The sequence below is a fragment of the Ochotona curzoniae genome, unplaced genomic scaffold, assembly GCF_017591425.1.
Source record: "Ochotona curzoniae isolate NIBS_2020 unplaced genomic scaffold, NIBS_Ocur_1.0 scaffold_4506, whole genome shotgun sequence".
Taxonomy (NCBI): Eukaryota; Metazoa; Chordata; class Mammalia; order Lagomorpha; family Ochotonidae; genus Ochotona; species Ochotona curzoniae.
In genome coordinates, this window is record NW_024467119.1 from 29,182,385 (window position 1) to 29,209,036 (window position 26,652).

Consider the following 26,652-nt stretch of genomic DNA (forward strand, 5'->3'; position numbering starts at 1 on the left):
TACAACCCAGACCAAAGGCCCCCAATTCTTTGTCTTGAGGCTCTCTACTTGGAAGCCAGAGATGGTGCGTGTTGATTTTTTTTTTTTTTTTTTTTTTTTTGCTTCTCGAACTCCCTTTATCTTTTGCCTATAAAACCTAAGTGGTTACTTAAGGTACATGCAAGTACACCAGGACCATCCTGTTAAGGTAAAATGATTCATAACTCTATTTGCATTTTCAAAGTCTCTTTTGACATATAAGGTAACATATTTATGGCTATAACATCAAGTGGCAAATATCACTGGGGCCTAAAAATCTGCCTGCTAAACTAGGAGTATTCCCCATGGGGATAGCTCTCTGTTTAGCCTGTTATTCTACTAATGTAACAGAATACTCTTGAGACTCAGTGCTTCATTAAAAAACAGGTTTGTTTTGGCTCCCAGTATTGGAGGCAAAGAAGTCCATGATCGGGTGGCTGCATCTGGTGAGGACTTCTTGCTGCCACGATATATGGTGGAAAGCCAAAAGACAAGCAGTCCCATTTGGAAGCCAAACACTCGAGGGATGAATTTGCTTCATAGCTAGTTGCAGTATCTGTTGGCAAGTGTTGGGATTGGGTGCAAGTCATGTCAGATTGGACCACAGTATGCTTTGGAAAGTACAAGATCTGGGGCTTGGAGGGGGCCTAGTAGGGAAATAGCGGACACTCCTCTGCTGGGCTGCAGCTTCCATTGGTGAGCATGAGAGCCAGGACTGGGGGTGGACAAGGTGGCAGCACCCACTGGCATATGTGCAGGCTGGGTCATCAGGTGGGGAAGGCCTTGCCAAGCCATAGTACCCATAGGTATATCTGAGAGCTAGAAGGGATGCAGTTTGCATCAGAATTGTTTGCTGCACATGTTGATACATGCAGGAACTGGGACTGGGGCAGGCCTGGTGGAGATTAATGGGAGTCACCCCAACTACGCTTCAGTTCCTGCTGCTGTTCATAAGGGCCAGGATTGTGGAAGGTTCTATTGGGCTGGACTGCAGCACCTGTCAGTTTATGTAGGACATGGGTCTGTGGGCAGAACTGACCAGGTAACTGAAATCACCAGTGAGTACTTGGACAGTTATAGGTGATGGACAGAACAAAGTGATGGATTGAACCAGACCCCACACTGGCTGGCACACACAAAAATCAGGCCTGGGGTCACCCCTTGTGAAGTTTCTTGGAGGACTCCCCAACTGGATCACTGGGCTTAAAACTCCAGCCACAGGGAAAATCATAGACTTTGTGGTCCAACATTGGGAATCATGTATTGGGACTGGGCCTACTCAATTGTTGAAGCTTGTGCAGTGAAAGGCATGCCAGATTCACATGGGGGACACCATGGCCAGCTCATTTCAGCCTGCAAAGGATGTCTGGTGCCATACCAGTGGAGGGAAAGTGCAATAGGTTGTACGACTTTCCTGGTCAAACTTTGGCAGTGAGTGTCTGGGCAAGTAGATGCACTAAGGTGAAATATGTCAGCCAATAGACCTTTGAACATTTTCTCAAGCTTGGAGCAATAAAATAAGACTGTCTCAGAACTATCAAAACCATTCAAGAACTATCAAAACCTTCAGAACATTCTTCTCCACATAAAGGAGTGGCCGTTCACTCTCCCCAGGCACTGAAGTAGTTTGGCAGCTAGGAGCAGTCTCCTCCTCTTCCTTCACCTATCCTTTCCTCACCCCACACAGGAGAGAGGAAAAAATAAACAAAGCTGGAAGTATTTGTTCCACCCACCTTCCTCCATGCCTCGATTCTCCCCACCCTAATCAGTGGTTCTCATGGGCAAATGTCCTCAACATCAAAAATAAAATAAATGAGAGAAACCTGTTCTCATAACTGATGTAGTCCTGTGATATCAATGGCTCAATCATTTGAGAAAAACATGGATCCATTTATAAGGACTCTGCGTCTGTGACCTGGTACCTCCACTAGACCTGACTTTCCAATGTTGCGGCAGTTTTGATCAAATTTCAGCATGAGCTTTGAAGGGGAAGCCGCAGTCAAATTACTGCAGTCATTTTTCAAATGATCTTAGGAAAACTTAACACCTTGCAAATCTTGCAGGCAGAGGTATCAAATGCCATCAGTTTTCTCTCTTGTCCAATTATAAGCGTGTGCACTGGGTGGGCTGGTCTGGTATGTGTGGTGTGTAATGCATATGGGGGAGGATCAGATTGGAAAGTTGGAAAGCTGGAGAGAACTCTGGCACCAAAGATGGTGGCAGGGAAACATTACTGTGGACAAATGTACTTTTTTTTTTTTTAAAAAAATAACATCTGTTACATTATGGTGCTGATGTACTGTCTTTTCTTTGTGACTTACTTCTTTTTATTTAAGAGGCATATTTTACAGATGGAAGGGAGAGAGAGGGAGGGAGAGAGAGAGAGACAGACAGACAGAAAGAAAGAGAAAGATTCCCACCTATTGGTTCATTTCCCTCAATTGACCACAATGGTCAGGAGTGGCCCAGGGCAAAACCAAGAACCTAGAGCTCCATCCAGGTCTCCCAAAAGAGTGCTATGGTCCCAAACACTTGGGTCATCAACCACTGCATTCTCATTATCATTAACAGGAACCCAGATTGGAATTGGAGCAATTGGTACTTGAATTGGTTCTCTGATGTGGGAAGCCGGTGTGATGAGCAATGGCTTCCTTTGCTCACCACAGTGTTTTCTCTAGGAATTCCTTTTTTTTAAAAGCCTATTTTCCATGTACATCAGGTATCAACAAATCTTAAATTACTTGCAAACTTCACAGTCCACTGTCTTGGTTTTATTGGTTTTTCCTCTTGTCCAAGTACAGGTATATGAGACAGCGCCCTGTGTAGAGGTTTGGCATATTGCAGGTGTACTGATGAAGGATTTACGGTCTTCCTGGGCAAGACCAAAGTATAACAACAGATTCCAAAGTAATTACAAACTGTGGGGAGGCAAAACTCCAACTCCATTTTCTCAGTGTCTTACCTGTGTGTAAGAAACAAATGGACATAAACAACATCATCAGAAATAACATGTAAATTTACTTAAATAAATTCTCTGTGGCATGGGATTCCTCATAAAGAAATGAGAGTCCAGGGGCACAAAGTAAAATACTTTTTATTGAGTCAAACAGTGGTAAATTCTGAAAATGGGCTAAGTGATGGGATTGGATGTAACAAGCTTTGTTGGTTGGTTCACATCTCAGGCGTACATTCTCTATCTTTGTTGGTAAGAATGTTGGTTTTTTTAAAAAATTTTATGGAATATGCTTCGTAAGGCGTTTCTTGTCTTGTTTCTAAATCACAATAACATAAAGATCAGAATGATCTTTTTCCTGCTGTATTGTAAGTGTCTCTCATTTGAGTAGTCAATATGCCAGAGCAGTCTCATTCAGGGTGATATGTTTTTTTTTTTAGAACATATTAGTGGTTTTTTTCTAGATTCTTGTAAATTGAAAAAGTTAGCAAATGATTGAATGAATAAAACTTTAATAAATCTTATGTAGTCCAACCATGGCAGCATTATAAGCACACAGAAGAGACCATCTGTGGAGGACAATGTATAAAAGGGAAGTTGTCAGCACCAAGAGAAACATCAGGTTCCCATACGTATTTTGACAGTAGTGGCATGTCACACTACCTGGCTGCAAAAAGAACTTTCATTCTGTGCTACTTGTGTATGTGTTTGAGTATTAAGTCTGATAAACCATTTTGTTAGAATTCAGTCAAAAAACAGTGTGTTCTTAGAACAAAAGGGCTTTCAGGCATAGATCACTTTTTGTATCATTTTAAAAAATGGACACACTTTTTGATTTTAACTTAAACTCAAAGAGATGTATGTCAGGAGAGAAGCAAAGACAATGAAACCTAACCTGCTGTTCTGTTTGCACAGGAGTCTGGTTCCTTCAGTAGAAAAGGGGTTGTTAAAACAGTGTTGGGCGGTAATGCCACTGTCTGTGGTTTTTGCTTTCCATCAAACTGCTCTAAGATTCAAACAATGCAATTAACACACTTGTGTTTTGACTTTCAATTAATTTATGTTGAATGTTTACAAACATATAGAACAGTTTCCAGACACAACTCAAGGGTTGTTATTTTCTTTTTCTCTAGGTTCCTCAAATGTTCCAATTCCACACTGCAGACTTAGACCACAGTAAAAGGCCAATCATCTCATTAAATAAGAACCTTAACACTGTGATTCCAATCAAAACACCTAGACTTTCTTCTCAGGGCCAAGAAAAAATGATGCTAAAACTTGTGAGGAAACACAAGAGACACCAAAATAGCTAAACCAATCCTAAACAGCAAAAGCAAAACTGGAGACATCACAGTATTAGGCTTCAAGATATACTACAGGGAATTCGTAATTAAAACAGCTTGGTACTGGTCCCAAAATAGACATGCAGATCATTGGAGCAGAATAGAAAATCCAAAAATATACCCACACAACTATAGCTAACAATTGACAATCTAATGGAAATCAATCCAGAGAAAAAGAATTACAAAATTCTAGGTGAGGACATATGTTTTCCATAACCTAAATCAATGTCTTCAATTTGAAACAGTTTCATCTGTCTTGCAAGTGCTTTGCAGTTTCAAGGCTTAATAATTTGTAGGGCAGACTTCAACTTCATTCCCTTAGAGGCATTCTCTGACCAGACTCTAGCCCCAGCTTGCTGAGATGGATACCATCTAAAGGATATCAAGCTCTTCTCCGGGCATCACATCAAGAGGCAACAACATTAATGTGTCCTATTGCCTGTGCTGTTGCCTTCACCACTTACTCTTTCACTCTCTGTTAAACACCACTGACCAACTCATATGTGTGAGGGGATACGCTGAAACTTTGCCAACTTGCTGACCTCATCCAAATCTTGGCTTGACATCCATTGACTGTTTTTGTCTCAATCAGCTTCTTCTATAACAACTGCAGAATGTTTTCTGTGCTTACTAGCTAACCTTTCGCAAGGCAATCTTTTCTCTTAAGCCCACTAATCTACAATTCTTTTATTATTCACATGAATATGGATTTATGGATTTCTATCTAATCATGGGCTGTACTTGGTTTCTACCATTATTTATTTTGATCCTCAGATTTAGCAAGAGTCGCTTTAAGCTATTTCAAGTGCTTCCTTGATAGGTCCCTTGATTATTTGATTGTTTACATTCTTCCTTTAAAAATATTCTGAGATCTTTTTGAATTCTATTTGCCTTGGCGTTAGAATCAATCATTTCTGCAAGGGCCTTGGATTCTTTTCAGAGAACAATATTTGGAAACCAAGATCTAGGTGACTGGTATGCTCATTACTATGGGGATATTATTGCTTCTAGGCTCATTTAACAAACAAATTATGATGCATGTGTATGCACATGGATACACAGATATATATCTCTAAGGATTTATGTTTCTGTACACAAATTTCACAACTGTGAACTTATTCTCTTACTTTTGAGTTCAATCTAGTAGCTTAAGCATTCTTCTCAGTCTTATCCCAAGATTTCTTCCAGGATTTGGAGTCAAGCTATTTCCTATAGTTGGTAAAAGGCATATCCTCTACTTAGCAAGGAGAAGGGGGTAAAGAGTAGAAAATATTCTTAAGAGAATCAAGAATTGGAAAGCTTTCTTGTCTGCGTCAGTAGACATCGAAGAAAATCACTTCCCTCAAAAAAGAACCTACAGATTTGCACAAATGCCAAGACAAAACTTTATAGACCTCAGAGTCCCACCTCCCAAAGGGACAGAGCCACATGAGAGAGACTGAGCAAGGATTTTGTCCATTGTCCCCTTATCTGTGAAAGACAACAGTTCCTACCCTGAGAAGAATATCTGGATGAAGGCTAGCTAGAGTGTTTGTAAATTGTACCCTAAAAAGTTGAGTGAACTAACCTATTGGATAGGGTCCTGTGGCATCATTGATGCTTGCCATCAACATGCTGTCTTAACATTTTCTTCTTGACAGTGACTGCTCAATGAATCTGGTCATATCCTAAGACTGTTCCCATTTCATTGTAGTAAAGAGCAGAGATTTTTGAAAAAGAAAATTATTTATTTGAGAGACAGAGAGAGAGAACCTTCCACGCACTCACCGAGCTCAGCTAGGGCTGGCACAAGCTGAAACCAGCAGGCAGAAACTCCATCCAAGTCTAAGTGAGGGGCAGTCTCCAATATTTTAGCCGCTGTCTGCTGCCTTACCAGGTGCATTAAAGGAATCTGGATTATTAGCAGAGGAAGTAGGACTTGAACCAGCTCTCAGGTATGGGAGGTTGGCAGCCAGAGTAGAGGCTTAACTTGTTGCACCACAGTGTTTATCCCTTCTGTTTTGTTTAATGATTTATTTACTTACTTGAAAATCAGAGTAACAGAGAGGGAGAGAGATTGATTTTACATCTGCTGGTTTGCTCCATGGTGGCTGCAATGACCAACACTGGTCTAGGTTGCAGCCAGGAGCCAAAAGTCTCAACCAGATCTTTCATGTGATTGAAATGGTCTACAATACTTCATCATCTTATCTTGTTTTTTTTTCAGGCCATTAGCAGGGATCAGGATGGAAGTGTAGCCCTTGGGACACAAACCTGTGTCCCTGTGGGATGCTGGCATTGCAGGCAGAGGCTTCACGCACTGTGCTGCATTACTGCTTCCTCCACCCGCCTTATGCCTCCACTTTCCCAACTCTCCTCCTGCCCCAGTTTTGTTGTTTTGTTAATGCAGCAATTTCTCGTCATTAACATGTAATTGCAGCATAACATTTTAAACTTATTTGTAAGAACATTCCTTTGCAGTGATATTTTTGTGTGTCTGTTTAAAATTGTCCTTCATGAATTTGACAGTGTCAGTGCAAATCAGGATTATTTTTAAAATGTGATTTTATGTTGTTCTGGTTAAGGAAAGTCTGTGTCCTTTTACTATTTTCATCCTCATGTATGGTTTTGGGTAATGGTGAAAGGCAGCCCTGCTGAAGACAACATCAACAATTCTGAATAATGAGTCAGTCTGTTCCTGATTAGGATCTTAGCATATTGGTGACATTAACCTTCAAAATTCACAGATGCTTGTGGTATTGCTAAGTTTCAAACACACAAAGTTCTTCCGTTATTGAGTGCAGCTAATTCCTGCAGCCAAGTCCTCTTTTCACGATTAGTTTGCCCCAAGCCGAAATCCCAGATGCAGTAAGGTGCTTAGCAGGTCTTTTATTCCAGCAGGGTAGGAACAGGGAGCAGGGATACAAGGGGAGAAAACTGGAAGGGACACATCTCCTGCCATGATTGCAGGATGGGGGCTGCCAGGGCAGGGGAGGGGACAAGATGGAGGAGGCATGGAAGAGCTAGGTAAGAGGGGAAGGAAAGATAGAGGGAAGGACCAGGGAGGGGCTGTGTGGGCTGTGTGCTGGCCCCAGGGACTGGTGGCTGAGATAATCTCAGCCACAGGTAGGTGGGTGGAGACTAAGGGGAAGAGCCAGAGAGATTGGGAAGTGGGATTCTCAGGTAAGGTACCAGGTTACATCTGATGGTGGATAACCAGAATGGCAAGGGTTTCAGGACTTGTGGGGAAGGGAAGCAGGAAATGGCACAGGGTCCAAGATGCTATGTTAGAATCACTCCTCACAGTTATAGAATCCTGCCCCCTCTAATATAGCAGCCATCAATTAATAGGAACATATTTGTGCCCACACAAGCCAGATAGGATGGTAAGTTTCCCTTTTGACTGAATGCTTTGGCAGTCCTCAAATGGAACCCCTGGTCTCCTGATACCAGCCAGTTTGCTATTGTAGCAGTTGGTCCTGGTCTCAGTGCATTCCTCCCGTAGAAAATGCATCCATTGACATTGCAGAGGGTACTCGGTGGAAAACACAAGTTCAAGAAGCAGGTTCAGTTGTGTGAAATAATTTCTTCCTTGATGGCAGGCATCACCAAGATATGACTTATGCTTTCTGGCTTTGAGAATTTGATTTTAGATAGAAACAGTTTACTTCACAGGGTATGTTGCTGTTGTTGCCTGGCCTACAGATGGGATGCCACAAACCTTTCTCTGCCAGGCTGCTGCTGTCACCTCCCTGATACCAGAACGGAGTGGAGGAATGACTCTAGGTCCCAAGAGAACTGTGAAATTGACTGATGCTCTGGGAGTGATAGCCTAGAACTCCATCTGGGTCTCCCATACAGATGGCAAAAGCCCAAGCACTTGTGCCATCGTCTGTTGTTTTCTCTGGCATCTTAACCAGAAGTTGGTTTGGAAGTGGAGCATCCAGGACTTGATCCAGTGCTCATGTGGCATGCTAGTGGTGACTTAACCCACTGTGATACATCGCTAGATTCCTGAAGCTGTATTTGTCTAGAACAGAAAGTTTACTTTTAAAAAATCAATTTATCACTTGGAATTTGCAATTCATTTTAAGAGCAATCTTTGTGTTGCATTGAAGAATTAATTAATTCAGAGCCAACACAGCACTAAATTAGTTCAATGTTCTATTTCAAGCAAGGCTGAGGGAAATTCAGTGATTTTTGTTGTCGTGTTGTATCTGCCCATGTGCACCGACCTTCCACTTGATGGAGAAGAAAATGAAAATTCAGCAGGTGATTGTTCAGTGGCACACATCACGCACACGACAGAAGCTTATGGACAGGAGCTCCTTGTATTGCACAGGAATTCTGGTGGGTATTATTCTCCGCTTTATATTTGAAGAAATTGGTGCTTATTGACACACATAAAAAAATTGTCAACTCTTAGAGCTTGGATTTGAACTCTCTGCTGTACTAGTTTTCAAACTGCCCCCATTTTGACAGTGATTACTGCATTGTGACTGAAATCTAAGCAAATCTTTGAACCATGGTTAAAAATATTCCCCATTGTATTTCGTTATTTTCCTTAGTTTTGTATCTTAGTTCTGTTCTAGTTCTGTTCTAATTGTATTCTTAAAAATAAACAAGTCTGAGTTTATAATCCATGAAGGGGTTGTGACCCATAGCTTGAAAAACATGTACTCTGTCCCTTTTAGGGATCCTCTTCCATTAATATTTTTGGAAGGGTCTTTCTTTTCCATGTCACCCAATAGCCATGTTTTTAGCTTGGCTCTGAACTTGCACACCAAGATGAAAGTGGTTGCTGTCTTGGTTAAGCTTTGCTAATTTCCGCTCATAAGGGTGCATGCCAAATAATTTAGTTCAGCTCTTCCTGTGGCCCCATGAAATTTTGATCCCCTCCCTGCTTCCTTCTTTTTCTCTCTCTTCCAAACCACATCTGTGTGGGAGCAGAGAGACCCCTTAAAACTGACCCTTGTCATTTTCTGAATTAAGGGCAACTTGTTCTTTGAGGAGACCCCAAAGTCATGCCTACAAAGAGACAAATATAGGCAAGTTACCCACTGATTTACATTTGTTTTAAAACCTTCTTGAAGTGGGTGTGTTGAGTGGCAGCAGTGGTGGGGTTGAGCTGTGTATCATTTACTCTGGCATTATGCCAGGGGACAGAGTGAGTTTGAGCGATCCAGTATTCCACAGCTCATTTCCTGTCGTGTGTCATGATATGCCCATGGGAAACACCCGTGGCATCCATGCAGTCTCCCTGGCACAGCAGTAAGTATCACAGCTTTCAATTTCCTGGTCCATCATGACTGACTGTTAGAGCAGGAAGTACTGAGAGTCTGTCTGTACTCATATCTACTTTCTGATGACTGTGGGCACTAATTTAGCTTTCTAGAAGTCAGGAATCGAATGAGACACTTCACAGGAATTATGTTCTCTGGTTCCTCAAGGCAGCAGTCCAGTATGAATGCCGAACTTATAGATGGCTTGGTTTATCCCATCTTCCATATAGGTGATGTCAAGCGGACCTTTAACCCAGCCAGTAACCCAAGATAAACAGAGCCTGGGTCCCCAAGTCACCACCTGGAAGACAACTTCTGGCTTGAGCTGAATTGTGACATGAGCACCAAGAACCTTCTATTAGACTAAACTACTGAAATTCAGGCCGTATCTATTTTGTCAGCATAGTCTGTTCTCTCCCGGCTCATACATTGCTATGTTGTTGATGACTAGTCAATAATCCTTAACTGTTGCAGAATAGATTGATTACAATGGATTCCATATTTGGGCCAATCACCTGTCAGAACAAAGCCTGATTAATCCTGCCATTGTGTCTTTAAACCAACAGCTCACAGAAAGTCATTTCAAACACATACTGCTGAAAGTACAGAAAGTCAATCAGAGTGTGCAAATCTGATTTAGCATGCTTATACCAGAATGTGAAATCATTGACTCTCCTCAGATACCTAACTATCTTCCCGGCAAAGAAAAATCTCAATGACGCCATGAAAAATCACCTCCTATTGCTAACAATTCAACTCCAAGTCATTAGGTTTCGCTGGTAAAAATACATACAGATTGCTTAGTTGAATTTGTATAATTTCTGATTGCCTATGCTTATGTACACTGAAATAAAAGAGGAACATTTCATGGGATATACTTATGCCAAAGTATTTGTTTATCTGAAATAAACTACAGATATATTCATATATAATCCTTTTAGCTGTTTGATCCTATTGGCTGATCCTCCCTACACTTATTTATTTATCTATTTTCAGTCACATTCTGTGTTTTCATTTTTCTCTGATGTCAAGAAATCCACAGATGCAATTCTGACGATCCACATAAGGCATCTTCGTGGTGCAACACCACATGCAGCCTCGGCCTCGGGCACCCACACCATCGCAGCTCCGGCTTCCACAGACACGGAACTGGCCTGATGCTGCCCACAACGGCCTGCACAAGGAAGCATTTTTTTCTTTTCAATTTTCCAGGATTGTTTGTGTAGGATTGGCATACCTTCTTTAAATGTGTAATGCAATTTGCAGTGAAGCAATTTGGAACTCTGTACACAAGTGGTGGGCCCGGAAGAAGTTGCTGGTTCCTGGCTTGGGATTGGCTTAGCTCTGGCCATTGAGACCACTTGGGGAGTGAACCAGCAGATGGAAGATCTTCCTCTATGACTCTGCTCCTCTCTGTATATCTGACTTTTCAATAAAAATAGATAAATCATTTTTTAAAAAAGAAAATGAAATCCTATGGCTTGCAATCAGATAAATGGAACTAGAGGACATTATATTAAATGACATAATTCCAACAAATGCTAACATGCTTTCAGTCATTTGTAAAAGCTAAAAATAATTGTTGATTTGAACAGAATAATAATTACTAGAGCCTGAGAATAAATAGAGATTGGATAATGATTTCCAAATCATTTTAGAGGGTAACAGTTACTAATCTTACCCAATGCAATGAGGTGACAATAGCCATCTGAGCTTGGATATTTTCTGGAAAAATGGAAGAGAGAAACACGAAAACTTCAATCATAAAATCATGACAGACAAAAGAAATATTAGTCTTCCTGATTTAATCAGTGCATTAAAAAATTAGTTTATTTTTATTATAAAGTCAGATACACAGAGAGGAGGAGAGACAGAAAGAAAGATCTTTTGTCCAATGATTCATTCCCCAAGTGAGCGCAACGGCCAGTGCTGTGCCGATCTGAAGCCAGGAGTCAGGAATCTCCTCCAGGTCTCCCATGTGGGTGCAGGGTCCCAAGGCATTGGGCCATCCTTGACTGCTTTCCCAGGCAACAAGCAGGGAACTGGATGGGAAATGGAGCTGCTGGGATTAGGAAGTTAAATGGGATCCTGGCGCTTTCATGGCTAGAACTTGAGCTGCTAGGCCACAGCACTGGGCCCTAATCAATGCATTTGTTTTCATGCATTGAGATCTCACATTGTGGCCCACAAATGTGCAGAATTATTGCTAAAAAGTTTTTAAAATTTAGAACATGCGTTAATTAAAAATACTTGAAAATAAAAAAAAATAAACACACAATTTCACTTGCATATTATTCCTATATGTAAAGTCTGGAGATTATACGGTTGGGCAGTAACATAGTACTGGTTGCTTTAGATGCTTCATATATTTGAAATTTTAACATAAAAATATTATTATATTCCTGAAAAATCTAAACAAATACAAGAAGACTTGGAGATTGTGAAGTTTTAAACTCAAGAACTGGTGATGGCTTAGGAATTACCTATCAGTACGCTCATTCAAAGGATGTTAAGTTGTGGTACCAAAGTTTTGTTAGAAATGGTTATCCAGTGTACACTCCCCAGTTGCCATAGCTTGCCAAGTGCTAATTGAGAGCTAAATTTGTAGTTTATACACACACTTTTGCACTTCTATATATCTTACAATAAATTTTGGTGCTCTGGATATGAATTTGAAAAATTTAACTTGAATACTAAGCTACTATTGTTATCATTTCATATCACTGTGGTTTCATGGTCATGACTATTTATAGACCGTTAAACCTCCCTCAGGTAATATCAAGGCTGTTCCGTGTGGCCAGTGTCTTGAATTATAGCACAGAAACTTTAATATCTACTTCAGGAATGATAGGGATCTTAAATAGGCAGTCATATTTACTAAAGAAACCTAGAGTTTTCTTAGATTGCCAACCTTAGCAAGACGAGAAATGTCAGGGTGACAGAGTTAAGTGGCTCTTTTCAGATAAGTTACACTGAGTCTCTATATTTAAGATGCAAAACAGCCTTTCCAGGAGCTATTTAATTAAGTGAAAGTAAGAGTAGTCCCTTTGGAACCAAATGATCCAGTGAGCAAATACGTATCAGCAAGAGAAGGAAGTGGGAATTATTATGGGCTTCATAGGTACAGTGACACTTTATAACCCCATATCAGGGATCCGAAACAGTGATTGGTTGACAAAACTATCAAACTGAGTTTAAATTTCGGCAGGTACAAAAATGTTATGAGAAAGTCCAGGACAGTGTGCCACTCTGAACTTCAAAGAGAAAGATTAAGGAACTCTGGAGTTTCATAGTCCCCTTGAAGGCTTTCAAGGTAAGATGGAAGAGCCTCTACTCAGAACCAACTGATTCCTCTAGAAATAATTTTACATTTCAGGGAAGACAATTGGTTTTAGAAGTAAATAGCCCTTTTTGATTAAGTTTATCTCTCCCCTTTTGATTTGTTCTATCAAGAGGATGCATTAAAAGGTGATAGAAACTTATGAGATAAGAAATGCTAATCACAGCAGCCTGAAAAGGTGTACTGTATTTTTCACAGCCAATATGTGTGGAGACATCAATGACTTATCGTTAGAACATGTGCACAATCAATGGAGCATATAAATATTTGAAACCTAAGATATTAATTATAACATGAATGATAAGAATACTTTATGTGCCATTAAAAGTTCTCCATTACTTTTGTTTGTATCTAGGAAAAGTATGTTTAACAGCCATAAATCTAATGAAAGCAATTTTTCCAGTATTTGTATTGCAATGCTAAGATGTGATGAGATGTAATAAAAAAGACAAGGAACAGTAGTAACAGCAATAACACTAAATAAATAAACATGGATTTAAGAATTCGATTTAACACATTCTTCTACATTTATTTCAAAGTCTGGATGATCCACACAGTTATACCCTTCAGGAAGTGCAGGCCTTATCTATTTCTGTTATTCAGTATGAAGATTTTACTTCTGTTAAATGAATGAATGAATGCATCCTTTTTACATTGAATTTTTTGAACTTCGTAAAATGAGCTTTTGACATGGGAATGCATTTGATGTTAGGATTTTAAAGGTTAGATTAAAATACATCTACTCACAGTATGTAGAGATTTTGATTTCTGTTGCACTCATTATCCATTAAAAACTATTATGGTAGTCTGGGAGAAGAAAAGTCTGTCATGGAAGAATCAGCAGTCTGAAGTGAAAATTAGATACATTTCAATTCACTGGTTACTTTTGACAAAAAAAAAATAACTAGATGATAGATTAAAAACTAGATGATAGATTATAAAAGCCCTCTGTGGTCTTTCAGACAGGACTTTAATTATGTACCAGTTTTCATCATGTATTATTTGTCCAAATTCACATGCTAGTTTCTAGGTCTCCTTTCATATATGATAATAAATGTGATCATCTGAAGAGTGTTCCTACAGTTTCGAAGCTTCTGTTTCAGGCTAACATCGTCTGGATACTTCTGTAGTAGCCATTCAAGTCTGTTGCCTGCAGTGGTAGCACTGAAGAACATCCCGGTGTAATGATTCTGCATTGGACAGCAGTGCATTTCCTTTAGAATTTTTACTTATTTATTTGATGGGTGGGGAAAGCACAAGAAGAAAGCAGAGACAGCAGGGCAAAGAGTTCCCATCTTCTGGCTCAGTCCTCAAAAAGCCCAGGACCAAAATTGGGAGCTAGGAATTCAGTTCATGTTTCACACACAGATGCCAGAGACCCAGTGATTTGAACCATCCCTGCTACCTGCTATGGTGTACATCACTAAGAAGCTAGAGAGCTGGGGTCAAGTACTGGAGCTGGGAATTGGACCCAGATAGTCCCATTTTGGATGTGGGTGTATAAACTACTACACTAAATACCCGCTCCCCTTAATTACAGTTTTAAAATGGCAATATACATCTCTGGCCCTCTCACAGGTGCTCCTCCAGGACAGGGTGGCTCCTCCAAATCACAGTGTAGCCTGGTCTTCTGCTGTATCTATGTCATAATTAGATCTGGGATTGTACACAACAACACCAGCTCTGCTTAATAAACAGCTGACTTCAAGCACGTGTGCCCTAGAGTTCTGTGTTACACATGTCCTCAGGTCATCTCAGCCTCCGCAGCAGTTTTGAAGGTCTGACAATTCCTGGCTTCTTGCTGAACAAGTACAAGTGGAAGCAATTCTTCTTCTTCTTCTTCTTCCTTTTCTCCTCTTCCTTTCTGCCTCCTCCTTCTCCTTCTTCTCCTTTTGTTTTTTATACTACTTCTGGACCTCTATCTTCTCTCTTGGTAGGCTATATCAGCAATTCAAGACTTGATGTTTACAGAAGTTTTATTGCATTTCTACTACTGCCTTTAAATTCAGTAAAGCATGTTTTATGGCATGCAACCTTGCAATGTTTAAATCTAGAGAGAGCACATGTAATAGGAGAAAAACTCTCCATTCTGTAGCAACAGTCTCATGACATCAAGAAATCCAAATTGTAGTCAGTAGGGACTCTTTTGTGTCACATACATTAGAGAATGTCTATTCCAATATATTAACAAGCAAAGATCAGGTAATTTCTGAGTTTGAATTCCAACAAGGATGAATTGTATATTTTAGAAATGCCACAGCTTAATGGCTGCCATCTACAAAAGAGAGTGTGAAATTCTATTTATACCAATAAGTCTTAATTGCTCAGTAACACTTAGGAGTGCCACCTGTACTTTGCATTGGAATCCAGTGATGACTAAAGGACTTTCCTGGGCATCACGAGATCTCTGTAGAACAGGAGAACTTTCAAACAACCAGGGGATTTTAATGCAGTGCAGTATGTTCCCAGCAAGATGTGCAAGGGTTGTTGGGTGTGAAAAAGTGAGAAACACAAGGATTTTCAGCTGCGTTCAATTTGTTGTGAAAATCAGAATTCTATTTGGTTTTTATTTTATGTCTGAGTAGTATATCATATCATGTGTTTCCTACTATTGAAATAAGACAGTCTAAAAAGACAAATATCATGCTTTCCCCAATCTGTGGTAACTGATACACAGAGACTAAAAAAAAAAAATGTAATCTATCTAGGGTAATCATCTAGGGGTCAGCAAGCAGTGTAAAAAGATAATCCTTAGCCTACTGCCAGTGGCCTCCCTTATGAGTGCTGGCTCATGTCCTAGCTGCTCTACTTCCCATCCAACTCCCTGCTAGTGGCCTGGGAAAACAGGGGAGAATGGCCACGTCCTTGGGACTCTGCATGTGGGAGACCTGGAAGAAGCACCTGAGTCTTTTTTGAACTTGCTCAGCTCTAGGTTTTGCAGCCATCTGGGGGAGTGAACCAGCAGATGGGAATTCTCTCTGTCTCTCCCTCTTTGTAACTCTGACTCTGCAAGTAGAATAAACAAGTCTTTAAAAAAGTGTAATCTATATGAATGAGGTTGACACCTTGAGATTTGACTATTGTTCACAACCTGTGGTCTTTACTCTTGAGGAATCATAGTTTTTTCCCCCTCTACTTGCTATTTGTTGAATTCTTTACCTAATGATGTTTTAAGCCTCTGATTGTAAAGTGAAATAAAAATATGCCATTGTAAAAAATTTTTTTAAAGTAAGGAAGCAAGAGGGTGGGAGGGAAATGTGGGGACAGGAGGGAGGGTAGAATAGGAAGGACCACTGAGCTCCTGAATATGCATTGTCAAATACATGAATTTATTCACTTTATATGAGTAAGTTAAAAAGAAAAAGAGAATAAAAATATAGCATGACTATTGAAAAAAAGAGAGGATGTAAAGACATCTTATAGCAGGGCTGTGGCAGGTTCTCAGGGATTTCTGCTAAATCCCAGCCTCCTCTTGGGGTGCAGATGATGGCCACCCTAGAGAGGAAGCAGAGACTTCCATAAGTCACTAACACTTCCTCAAGCTCATGTAGGCAGAATCTGAGGTCAGGTCTCTTCATGGAAACCATGAGGCCAGAGTCATTTCCACTAGCCTCTCTCATCAAGTCTAGTATCTTCAATTCTATAGATTCTGGGTGGAGATGATAAGTGCTTCATCTTTTAAGCACCTCGTAGTACAGTTCATTAAAGCTGGATAAAAGTTGAAGAGGAGGAAGAGAGAGATGCCCTTACTCCCATGAATAGCAGACATTCAGAGTTAGGGTCTTGCACTTTGTGCCTGCCTGGCTGTTGCCCTTCATTGTCATAGGTAAGAACAAATCTAGGAAGTCATGCCAGTATTGAGCCTGGGACATCCTCAAAGTGTCTCCATGACAGCAGGCATCTTTTGGACTCTCCTGAGTCTTCTAATATTGGGTACACATTCCTTATCCTGGGAAAGTGTAAATACTTAGAGACTAAAATAAAGCATCACTGTTGTTTTCATCTCATAGTTGATAAGTAAATTTTCATGTTTTTTCTTAAACAGCCTATAATCCTTATTTCTAAAGAAAATGAAGATAATAATATATTTTTGCATTTGGACGATAGCATGGGCCATTCCAGTAAGTATGCCACCATGAGGAAAACTTACTTGATATTTTTGATATTTCTTTTAGCCTTTGATATTTCTTATAGCCTAATATATAAATACACACACAGACATATATATGTATGTATATATATATATATATATATATATATATATATAACTTCCTTAAGACTTTGTAGATATGTTGAATCTAAATACTTCACATTACACTAAATAAATTTCAAGATTATGTGGGGGTCTCAAGAAATTCGATATATGCTCCAATTTGTGCTTTCATTTCTACAATTGGAGCTCATATCTTGTCAGAGGATTATCATTTTGAAAATTCATTCAGATAAACCTAAATGCAATGCTCAGATGTCATACTTTTGGATGTCTTTGTTTCACCCATGGTGAAGTTCATTCTGTTATCAACAAAGCAATAAAGTTTGCACTGCTTAGGAAATTTGGAAGAGTTGCAGTATAAAAATTTCTCAATATATGAGAAAGCTAATGTTTCACTCAGAGAGTTATTCTGCATGTTTACTGTGGCAAATTCGTGCTATTTCAAAGCACAACAAGAAAGGAAAGTAAATTGTATTAGTAAGCCTCCATTTTTAACATTTTCATTAAGTTTTCATAACTCTAAACATTTTGACACTTATGTGGTCAAGAATATACTCAAGACTTTTCAGTGTGCTCCTGTGAGGTACAGAAGTATTTTACTTAATTTTGCCTCTGCACTGGTCTGTTCATTCCTCTTGATCTAATGGAAATTTTGGCCAAGAGTGTATACAGAATCAGTATTCTGTTTCAAGATGCTTAATGTGCAAAAACACCAATGATCTATCTCCTCATTTTCACAAGACTGTTCTTTGGCACTTAAATAGTGGTGTGGTCAATGTTTCAGTAAAAACAGTAATCCTGTAATGGAAAACACCCATATGCTTAGAGTAAATCTACACAGGCCCTATAAAAAGGCATTTACCTTTTCTACATGATTTGATACTGAATTGGTCTTTCTGTTATTTTTCTGCTATTAAAGGAAAATGTGTGTGTATGTGTGTGAGAGAGAAAGAGAGAGAGAGAACAAGACAGAACATTTTGAATACTCAATATTTTTATTTTGGCAGGTTCCTCAAATAAAACCATTGGAAAGACATACTATTGACAAATCTGTAAATTTACATCTGCTTGCAACACCGAAAGTACATGTTCAGGTATAACATATAATATGTATTTTATTTTATTTTCTATTCTATCTTGTTTTTAGATTCCATTAACTTTCCCAAAATGATCACTCATTTTTACAATTCACCTTTTCCCCTGATGAAACCTATAACCTTACAAAAAGTTTTATTTATCTGAAAGAGAGAAAACGAGAGAAGACTCTTCCATCAGTTCCCTCCCTAAATACCCACAACAATCAGAATGGGACTAGCGAGAAGCCAAAAGCCGAGAACTACTTCCAGCTCTCTGACATGGGTGGCAAGAGTGCAAGTATTTCAGTCATCATTGGCTGCCTTCCAAATTGTACATTAGCAGAGGGTTGGAGTCAGGAGCAGATCCAGGATTCAAATCAAGGCGATCTGATATGAGATGCAGGTGTCTTAACTGGCATATTAGGCACTGTGCCAAATTTCTACCCCCAATACTCCCAATTCACTCTGAATTATTTTTATTTTTCAGGATGAGTTAAATACCAATGACACTGCTGGTAAAAGTGATGTTCTCACACCAGAAAGAGAAGGAGAAAGACAACAGTATAGCAAAGAAGAAGGGAATCACTCTGAGTGGCCAGAAGTAGGTGGGAAGAGCTCTCCCACATATTCCATTTTAGCCAACGGAGAGGGAAATACTGAGGATCTAAATAGGACCACAGGATATCTGGAAACTCACAGTAATGATAAGCCACATAGGAAAGAAGATAACAACACAGCAAATGACATTAGGAGACAAGTAGGAACTGTAAACAATGCTGGAACAGAAAGAGAGAGTGATATTTATGGCAATACTGAAGAGGACACACAAAACAGGGAAGTTGGAGATGCAAGTCACAGTGAAAGTGCTGCTATTTTCCCCCAAAATGGAGGCAATAACAGCACACACCATGAGGATGAAATAAGTGGGAATTCCTTAGGTAATAAGGTTGATACAAGTGCTATAGTGCCTCCAAGAGAAGGTCAGAGTAAAGGAAATAATGAGACCGAGGTAACACCAGGCAATGGAGAAGATGGTGGCCTGGCAAATTCTGATGGGAGTCCCAGTGGAAATGGAGAAGAAGAAGATGAAGGCCAGGGCTCTGGTGATGATGGAGGTGAAGAAGCAGGGAATGGAAGAGAGGGCAGTGATAACAGCAAAGACCAGGAAAGGCAGGGTCATAGAAAGCAAGATGACAATGACAATAGCACAGGTCAAAACTCCAGTAGCCCTGAAAACACTGATGGAGGGAGGAGGGAGGAAGACTTGGATTGGACTGCAGCGGCTGGTGGTTGCCAGAGAGTAGAGCACACCCAGAAATTTAATCATGGAGAGTGCACAGATGTGAAAAATGAAGTAATTGAAGCATCAGTACCAAGCACTATTGGGAAGAGCCAAGTTAAGGTTAGTTTCTGAAGTCAATTTCTTTCAGTCTCAGTTTAAATTATTCCCCTTAACTCACTTTTGGTAGCATAAAAGTAAATTATGAGAGACATCCTTTTTTTTTGCATCTTGAATACTTAGAGCAATTTTAGAAATCAGACATTTTTGTAAATTCAGTTACAATTCTAGAAAACTCTTGTTAAATAATGGATTCATCGTGTAATTGCAAAAGTTCCTATTAAGTAGCAACATGGATGGGTTGTTCCAGAATCTAAATACCAGAATACTTTCAAGTTTTCATTAAAGAATGTTAAATATTGGAAGCTGATCTTCAATTCCAATGGTCACTATTCCCAGTAAACCTTCCTCAGATCAATGTAATTTTGTTTTAAATATCCAGTAATTAATCATTCTTTTCTTTACTGTACTCTAGGGGATAGGAATAAAAAATCCCATCAGTGGCATCAGAAATAATATGACAAAAGAAGCTGAAAAATTCCCCGAAGAAAAAAAAAGTGAAAGACAAGATGGAGTGATCATGAGTAAAGGGAATGTCAAGAAACAAGAAGAGATTGACAGCATTCAAGGAGCTGGTCAGAAACTGGTACCTGGAAGTCAAACAGGGTCCAGCAAAACAGGTAGTGACAGCAACAGTTACGATTTTGATGAGTCAATGCAAGGAGATGATCCCAACAGCAGCAATGAGTCTAATGGCAGTGATGATACTAATTCAGAAGGTGACAAAGACAGTGGTAGCCAAGGAGATACTTCTAACAACTCTGATGAATCACAAAGTAAAGACAATGGCAGTGACTCTGATGGGGAAGGAGATGATGATGACAGTGACAGCACATCTGAAAACAGTGATAGTGACAGTAATGACAATGGTAATAATGGAAATGATGATGATGAATACTCAGACAACAGCAATGGTAACTCAGACAGCAGTGATGCCAGTGACACTGAGAGCAAATCAGACAGCAGTGACAGTGACAGCAGTGACAGCAGTGACAGCAGTGACAGCAGTGACAGTGACAGCAGTGACAGCAGTGACAGTGACAGCAGTGACAGTGGCAATGACAGCAGTGACAGTGACAGTGACAGCAGCGACAGCAGTGACAGTGACAGTGACAGCAGCGATAGCAGTGACAGTGACAGCAGTGACAGCAGCGACAGCAGTGACAGTGACAGCAGTGACAGTGACAGCAGCGACAGCAGTGACAGCAGTGACAGCAGTGAAAGCGACAGCAAATCAGACAGCAGCAACAGCAGTGACAGCAATAACAGCAGTGACAGTGACAGTGACAGCAGTGATAGTGACAGCAAATCAGACAGTGACAGCAAATCAGACAGCAGTAACAGCAGTGACAGTGACAGCAGTGACAGCAGTGACAGCAATGATAGTGATAGCAGTGACAACAGTGACAATGACAGCGACAGCAAATCAGAGAGCAGTGACAGCAGTGACAGTGACAGCAGTGACAGTGACAGCAGTGACAGTGATAGCAGTGACAGCAGTGATAGCAGTGACAGCAGTGACAGTGACAGCAGTGACAGTGACAGTGACAGCAGTGACAGCAAATCAGACAGTGACAGTAGTGACAGCAGTGACAGTGATAGCAGTGACAGCAGTGACAGTGACAGCAGTGACAGCAGTGACAGTGACAGCAAATCAGACAGCGACAGTAGTGACAGTGACAGTGAGAGCAGTGACAGTAATGATAGTGATAGCAGTGATAGTGACAGCAAATCAGACAGCAACAGCAGTGACAGCAACAATAGTGACAGCAAATCTGAGAATAATGACAATGGTGATAGTGATAGCAGTGACAGTGACAGCAGCAACAGCAGTGACAGTGACAGCAGTGACAGTGACAGCAGCGATAGCAGTGACAGTGACAGTGACAGCAGTGACAGCAGTGACAGTGACAGCAGCGATAGCAGTGACAGTGACAGTGACAGCAGTGACAGCAGTGACAGTGACAGCAGCGATAGCAGTGACAGTGACAGCAGTGACAGCAGCAATAGCAGTGACAGTGACAGCAGCGACAGTGACAGCAGCGATAGCAGTGACAGTGACAGCAGTGACAGCAGTGACAACAGTGACAGCAGCGATAGCAGTGACAGTGACAGCAGTGACAGTGACAGCAGTAATAGCAGTGATAGCAGTGACAGCAGTGATAGCAGTGACAATGACAGCGACAGCAGTGACAGTGACAACAGTGACAGCAGTGACAGCAGTGATAGTGACAACAGTGAAAACACCTCAGACAGCAGTGATGACAGTGACAACCAGAACAAACCTGGTAATGGCAACAGCAGTGGAAGTGACAGTGACAGTGTCAGTGAAGGCAGTGATAGTAATCACTCAACCAGTGATGACTAGAGCAAAGGAAATACCCCCAAGATTCTTCTTGTTAGAACTGAAGAGTAATTGGTAGGAAATAAAGATTTCAATGAAAGTAAAGAAAGGAGAGGAATAAACAAGACACAGAGAGCATCCTGAAAAGCAACAAGGGAAATCAAGACAAGCTGCCATATTTGGAATCAAGTCTCACTTCTCTTAGAGAATATGAATGCATAATCTTTAGTACATGTCTATTGGATGGTATCCATGTTCTGAAGAGATTTTTTAAAGTGTAAATCTGTGGAAAATGTATTTGCAATGTGAAAAACCCAACACAGCAGCTATTACATCTACTGGGCTATGGGGATAATTTTAAAATATGTATTATCAACTGGAATAGTAGCAACTTGTAGAAATTCTAAAACAAGCTGAAGAGAAAAGTATTTGAAGGCTGGTTTAGAAAACAAAATCTGATGTTTAGTATCACATTGCATTGAAAATTCAGTGTGAGTTCTAAAACCATTGATGAGTCAGATGTGATGCTAAAAGCAGAGCTTTGTTTTCAGCCATCACTCTGCATGTGTTAAACATACAAATGTTACATGAATATATGACTGACTGACTCTGGAGACAGGGCCATGTTCTCTGTATTCAAAAGTGCATTGAATGGTATCAATTACGTGTCTTCACAACAGCCTACCAAGTCAAACTTGGTTTCTAGTTCCCTTTTAAACCTCAACATGCCCAAACTTCTAAACCAGACCCAAGACTATTTCCACTAATAATCTTTCTGACAAAGCCAGTCGCTGGTGGGCAGTGCTTTGGGAAACTTCTCTTTCTGATTTGAAACTCATATGTGGTGTTAAATGCTAAGTATAAATCACCCAGCTTTTGGATGAACAAAGGTAATTCTCAGTTTGGGGATGAATCTCAATTTTGGAAAATGGGTGTCTTATAGGGATATGTGAATAAAGTGACATTTTTTTAAATTAGTAGTTTTGTCATCCAAACATAGTGTGACTGACAGCGAAAGGGGTGCCAAGAGGAATTCTATGGGGACAGAAGGTGTAGGTTAGGACTGTCTCAGGGAAACTGGGCTTACTATAATCCTCACCTATAAACTTTGGAGGTATGTTTCAAGATTTAGTAGTGATGTTTGTAGTTTGCCTCTTTTTCCACTTACACAACTATGTTAGATTTCTTGTAATCCAAAACTGAAAATCTAGTGAATTTATGAATATATTTTCTGTAATGTTAATTTTCAACCAGTTGCTAGTTGTTAATTTATGTCCTATTGTTATAGACATTTTTACAAAAATGTTCAGGAGCGTTTTTCCCTTGCCTCCTTCTTCCTTTATGCAAGAATTTATTAGGTAAGCAATTTATACAGCAAAGCATATCACCAAAGGCTTTTACAATGCTGCTGTTTCTAAGCTACTTGGTAACTCTAACTCTGGAAATATGTCTAGGTTTTTCATTCTGTTAGATTAAGGTTTATCATTCACTTTCATTTGTAAAACATCACTTCTAGTGCTTCTCATACTTATTCCAGTAGATTTTATAAACTGCAAGTGAGGCAATGGATGTGGAACTCTTTGTAAACTGTACAAGATATGTAAATGAAACAGAAAATGGTTTTTATGTTATAATAAACATTTATTTATACAATTTCTCACAATCTGCTTTTACCCTAATAGGTCTGCTAATAACTCTCTAATGTGATATTTCTTTTAAAAATGTATCCGTTTTCATTGAAAAATTGTTCTGTACTCGCTTCAGCAGCACATATACTAAAATTGGAATGATACAGAGAAAATTAGCATGGCCCCTGCGCAAGGATGATATGCAAATTCGTGAAGCATTCCATATTTTTAAAATTAGAAAAAAAGAAAAAGCATTCCATGTATATATACAAAAATAAAAATTTCAAACAGCAGAGAAAAGCATGTACAAACATTATGCCTCCACAATTCTGGACACCTTGCCCTATATTATTCTTCTCTAGAAGCAATTTCTGTTACTTGTATGCTTTGAAAGTTTCTGGAAATATTCTAAGTACTTACTTCCCTTTTAGAAATTATGGAAGTCTACTGTACCCAACGCTTTTGAGTTAGCAGGGTATTTTGGAGATGGGTTTCAAAAACACAGATCAGCTTCATTCTTTTCTCACAGCTGCATTTTGTCCCATTTTATGAAGAGTTAGAGGTTTTAAATCTGTTTTTTTTCCCATTCCATTACTTTCTAAACCGTTTCCAATTCAAGAAGGGTCTCTGCAGATATTACTCAAGGGAATGACCTAAGCTGGATACATTTCTACTCAGTTCTTGTGAAGACTTCATCTTAGGGAGTATTTCTGGAGGCCTGGAGGTGGGATAAGAGATGTTCAGAATCCAGGGAGTCAGGGCTGATGTCAGAAAGAATGAACGATGGAGATGGTGATCCTGATTTTTAAATTTTTTTCTTGGTAAAAGCACATGTGTATTGACTTCTGGACCCCTGAAGTCAGAATGACCAGATGCATTCCAAAAGAATGTCTCCAGAACAGATATGAGTGCAGTAAAACTGGTATTAGGAAACAAGATTTATTTCTGGATATTTCCTGGAAGAAAGATTAATAAACTATTTGCTAATATTGTATACAAGAACAGAAATCTTTAAGGCTTTAGGTTTCTATTCAATGAGTAGGTTATGAGATCCTTTAGTGAATCATGACAATGAAAAAGGAATAAATCCCAGTGTATTGTTGATAGTGTTTCCTTTTTTTTAGCTTAAATTATTATTATCATTTTATGATACAGTTCCATATGGCCTGAGACTTCCCTTATCTCCTCCAAAAAAATCCCCTCTCCCCACAGCACTGATTTCTCCTACATTATTACAACAGTATAGCTACTCATAAAAAGTCATAAGTTCATTATTGTAGGCATGGACAATGGCAGAGGGTCCAGCATCCTATTGTCAGGATATAGTAAACAGTTTTATTGGGAGTCCAAACTTTGATCTGGAAGTAGAGATCATACTACATTGTATCCTTAAATCTGGATATGATAGTCTCAATTACACAGTTCTATACATACCCTTAAATGAAAAGTCACAAAATAAAATCAGCAACATGAGGGAAAATAGAAATTTATAACATCATGAAGTTATACAACATGTCACTGGATAGATAGCATCCAATACACAGTTATTGTGGATCCCCTTAAATGAAAAGCCACGAAACAAAATCAACAGCAGGAAGAAAACAAAAGAAATTAACAATGCCATGAAGTTAAATCACATGCTACTGAATGACTAATGTGTCACTGAAAATATGAAAAGGAAAATCAAGAAGTTTCTTGAGGACAATGATGCTACTATATGATCTATGAGTCACTGAAGAATTTAATGAGAAAAAAAGTGTTTTTAAGAGATAAAACTAAAAAACAAATCCAAATCCATGAGATGTAGTTTCCGCTGATCTTTGTTGGTGAGATGTGTCTCCTGTAGGCAACAAATAGATGGGTTTTGTGTTTTTATCCAGTCTACAAGTCTATGATACTTGATTCATGAGTTTAATCCATTTACATTCAGGGTTAATAAGAATGGGTGGTATTTTGTCTTGTCATTTTTTTTTTTACAATCTTTGCATGGTTAATTAGGGTATAAAGGTTCAAGGGCTACAGGAAAGTGAGTAAGATATTATTTCCACATTCTCTCTTTCTCTCTCTTTCTTTTCTGTATCTGGGGTAAAGGTGGAGAAAAAGAGAGAAGCCCCACCCAGTTTCCCACCCATTCCAGGTCCCTGATGTGGGGCATGCTCCTTCAAGGGTCTTACTCAAGTGGTTTTGATAGTTCAACAGTTATGAATTGCTGTCATTCTCGCCATTCCAAGCACGATGAAGTCGTATTAATGTGTCAAGAGACAGGGAAGCATGGTAGTGAGATGTAGAAACAAATGCTAACAGAAGTATTTGTATCATAATGAAGCATCCAAGGCAACGCTGTTAACCTTGAACAAGCAGTAATCATGATGGTGCTAATGGGATTTATTGGCAACTCTAGATTTACTTTTGGTTGCATGGAATCATTCCACATCCAACAGCAGATACAAGATTTCAAAATTGCCTTTATCTGATGGTCTTTTCTTCTCTACTTGACTAGTGAATTTCTCTGATCCTGTTCACATTGCAAATAAGATGTAGTTTTGTAGAAGCTGCAGCTATATTAAAATGTATCTCTTACATTAAAAGATAGCCTTTAGGAAGTCATACCACCTTACCATGTAAATAGATTTTAAATGAACTCCAGTGGAACTTCCCAGCAGTTAAACTTGCTTTATGATCTGTAATGAAGTTTTGAGTAGCCACAAACCAAAATAGCCAGGAACATTTTTTCCTGTCCCTAAAAGGAACAGCAACAGAACAGAAGAGTTCAGTCACAAATGAAAATGTCATTGTGTTCTCAGAGGGTTCCATTCCCCACTGCTCAGAAACAAATCCTCCAGAGAATGAGCAAGTGAGCAACACTGTGTTCGTAACCTCTCTTGACAGGGAGCTTGGCTTCAGATGCTTAAAGAAGCAGAGTGGATTCCTAAAGAAAACTGAAGTAGCTCAGACAAATGACACAGACTTGCCAGTAAGTTAGGCTCCATGTGTTTCCTATTACTGTGCACAGCCCCCCGTTGTAGCAGGAAACGTTGAATTTATAGACTTGGATTATATGGTATATTCCTTATTCC

At 39.5% G+C, this 26,652-nt stretch overlaps 1 protein-coding gene and 1 non-coding gene across 2 annotated transcripts; both read left to right on the forward strand.

Moving 5' to 3' along the window:
- Positions 1-16,985: 16,985 nt before the first annotated feature.
- LOC121147342 (dentin sialophosphoprotein) lies at positions 16,986-21,971 on the forward strand. Its single transcript, XM_040967160.1, has 4 exons — positions 16,986-17,036; positions 18,136-18,222; positions 18,692-19,606; positions 20,019-21,971. The coding sequence occupies exons 1-4, from the start codon at positions 16,986-16,988 to the stop codon at positions 21,969-21,971; spliced, it is 3,006 nt and encodes a 1,001-aa protein (XP_040823094.1).
- Positions 21,972-23,698: 1,727 nt separating this feature from the next.
- On the forward strand, positions 23,699-23,805 carry LOC121147665. Its single transcript, XR_005882465.1, has one exon. It is a non-coding gene; the product is annotated as a U6 spliceosomal RNA (small nuclear RNA).
- Positions 23,806-26,652: the final 2,847 nt, after the last annotated feature.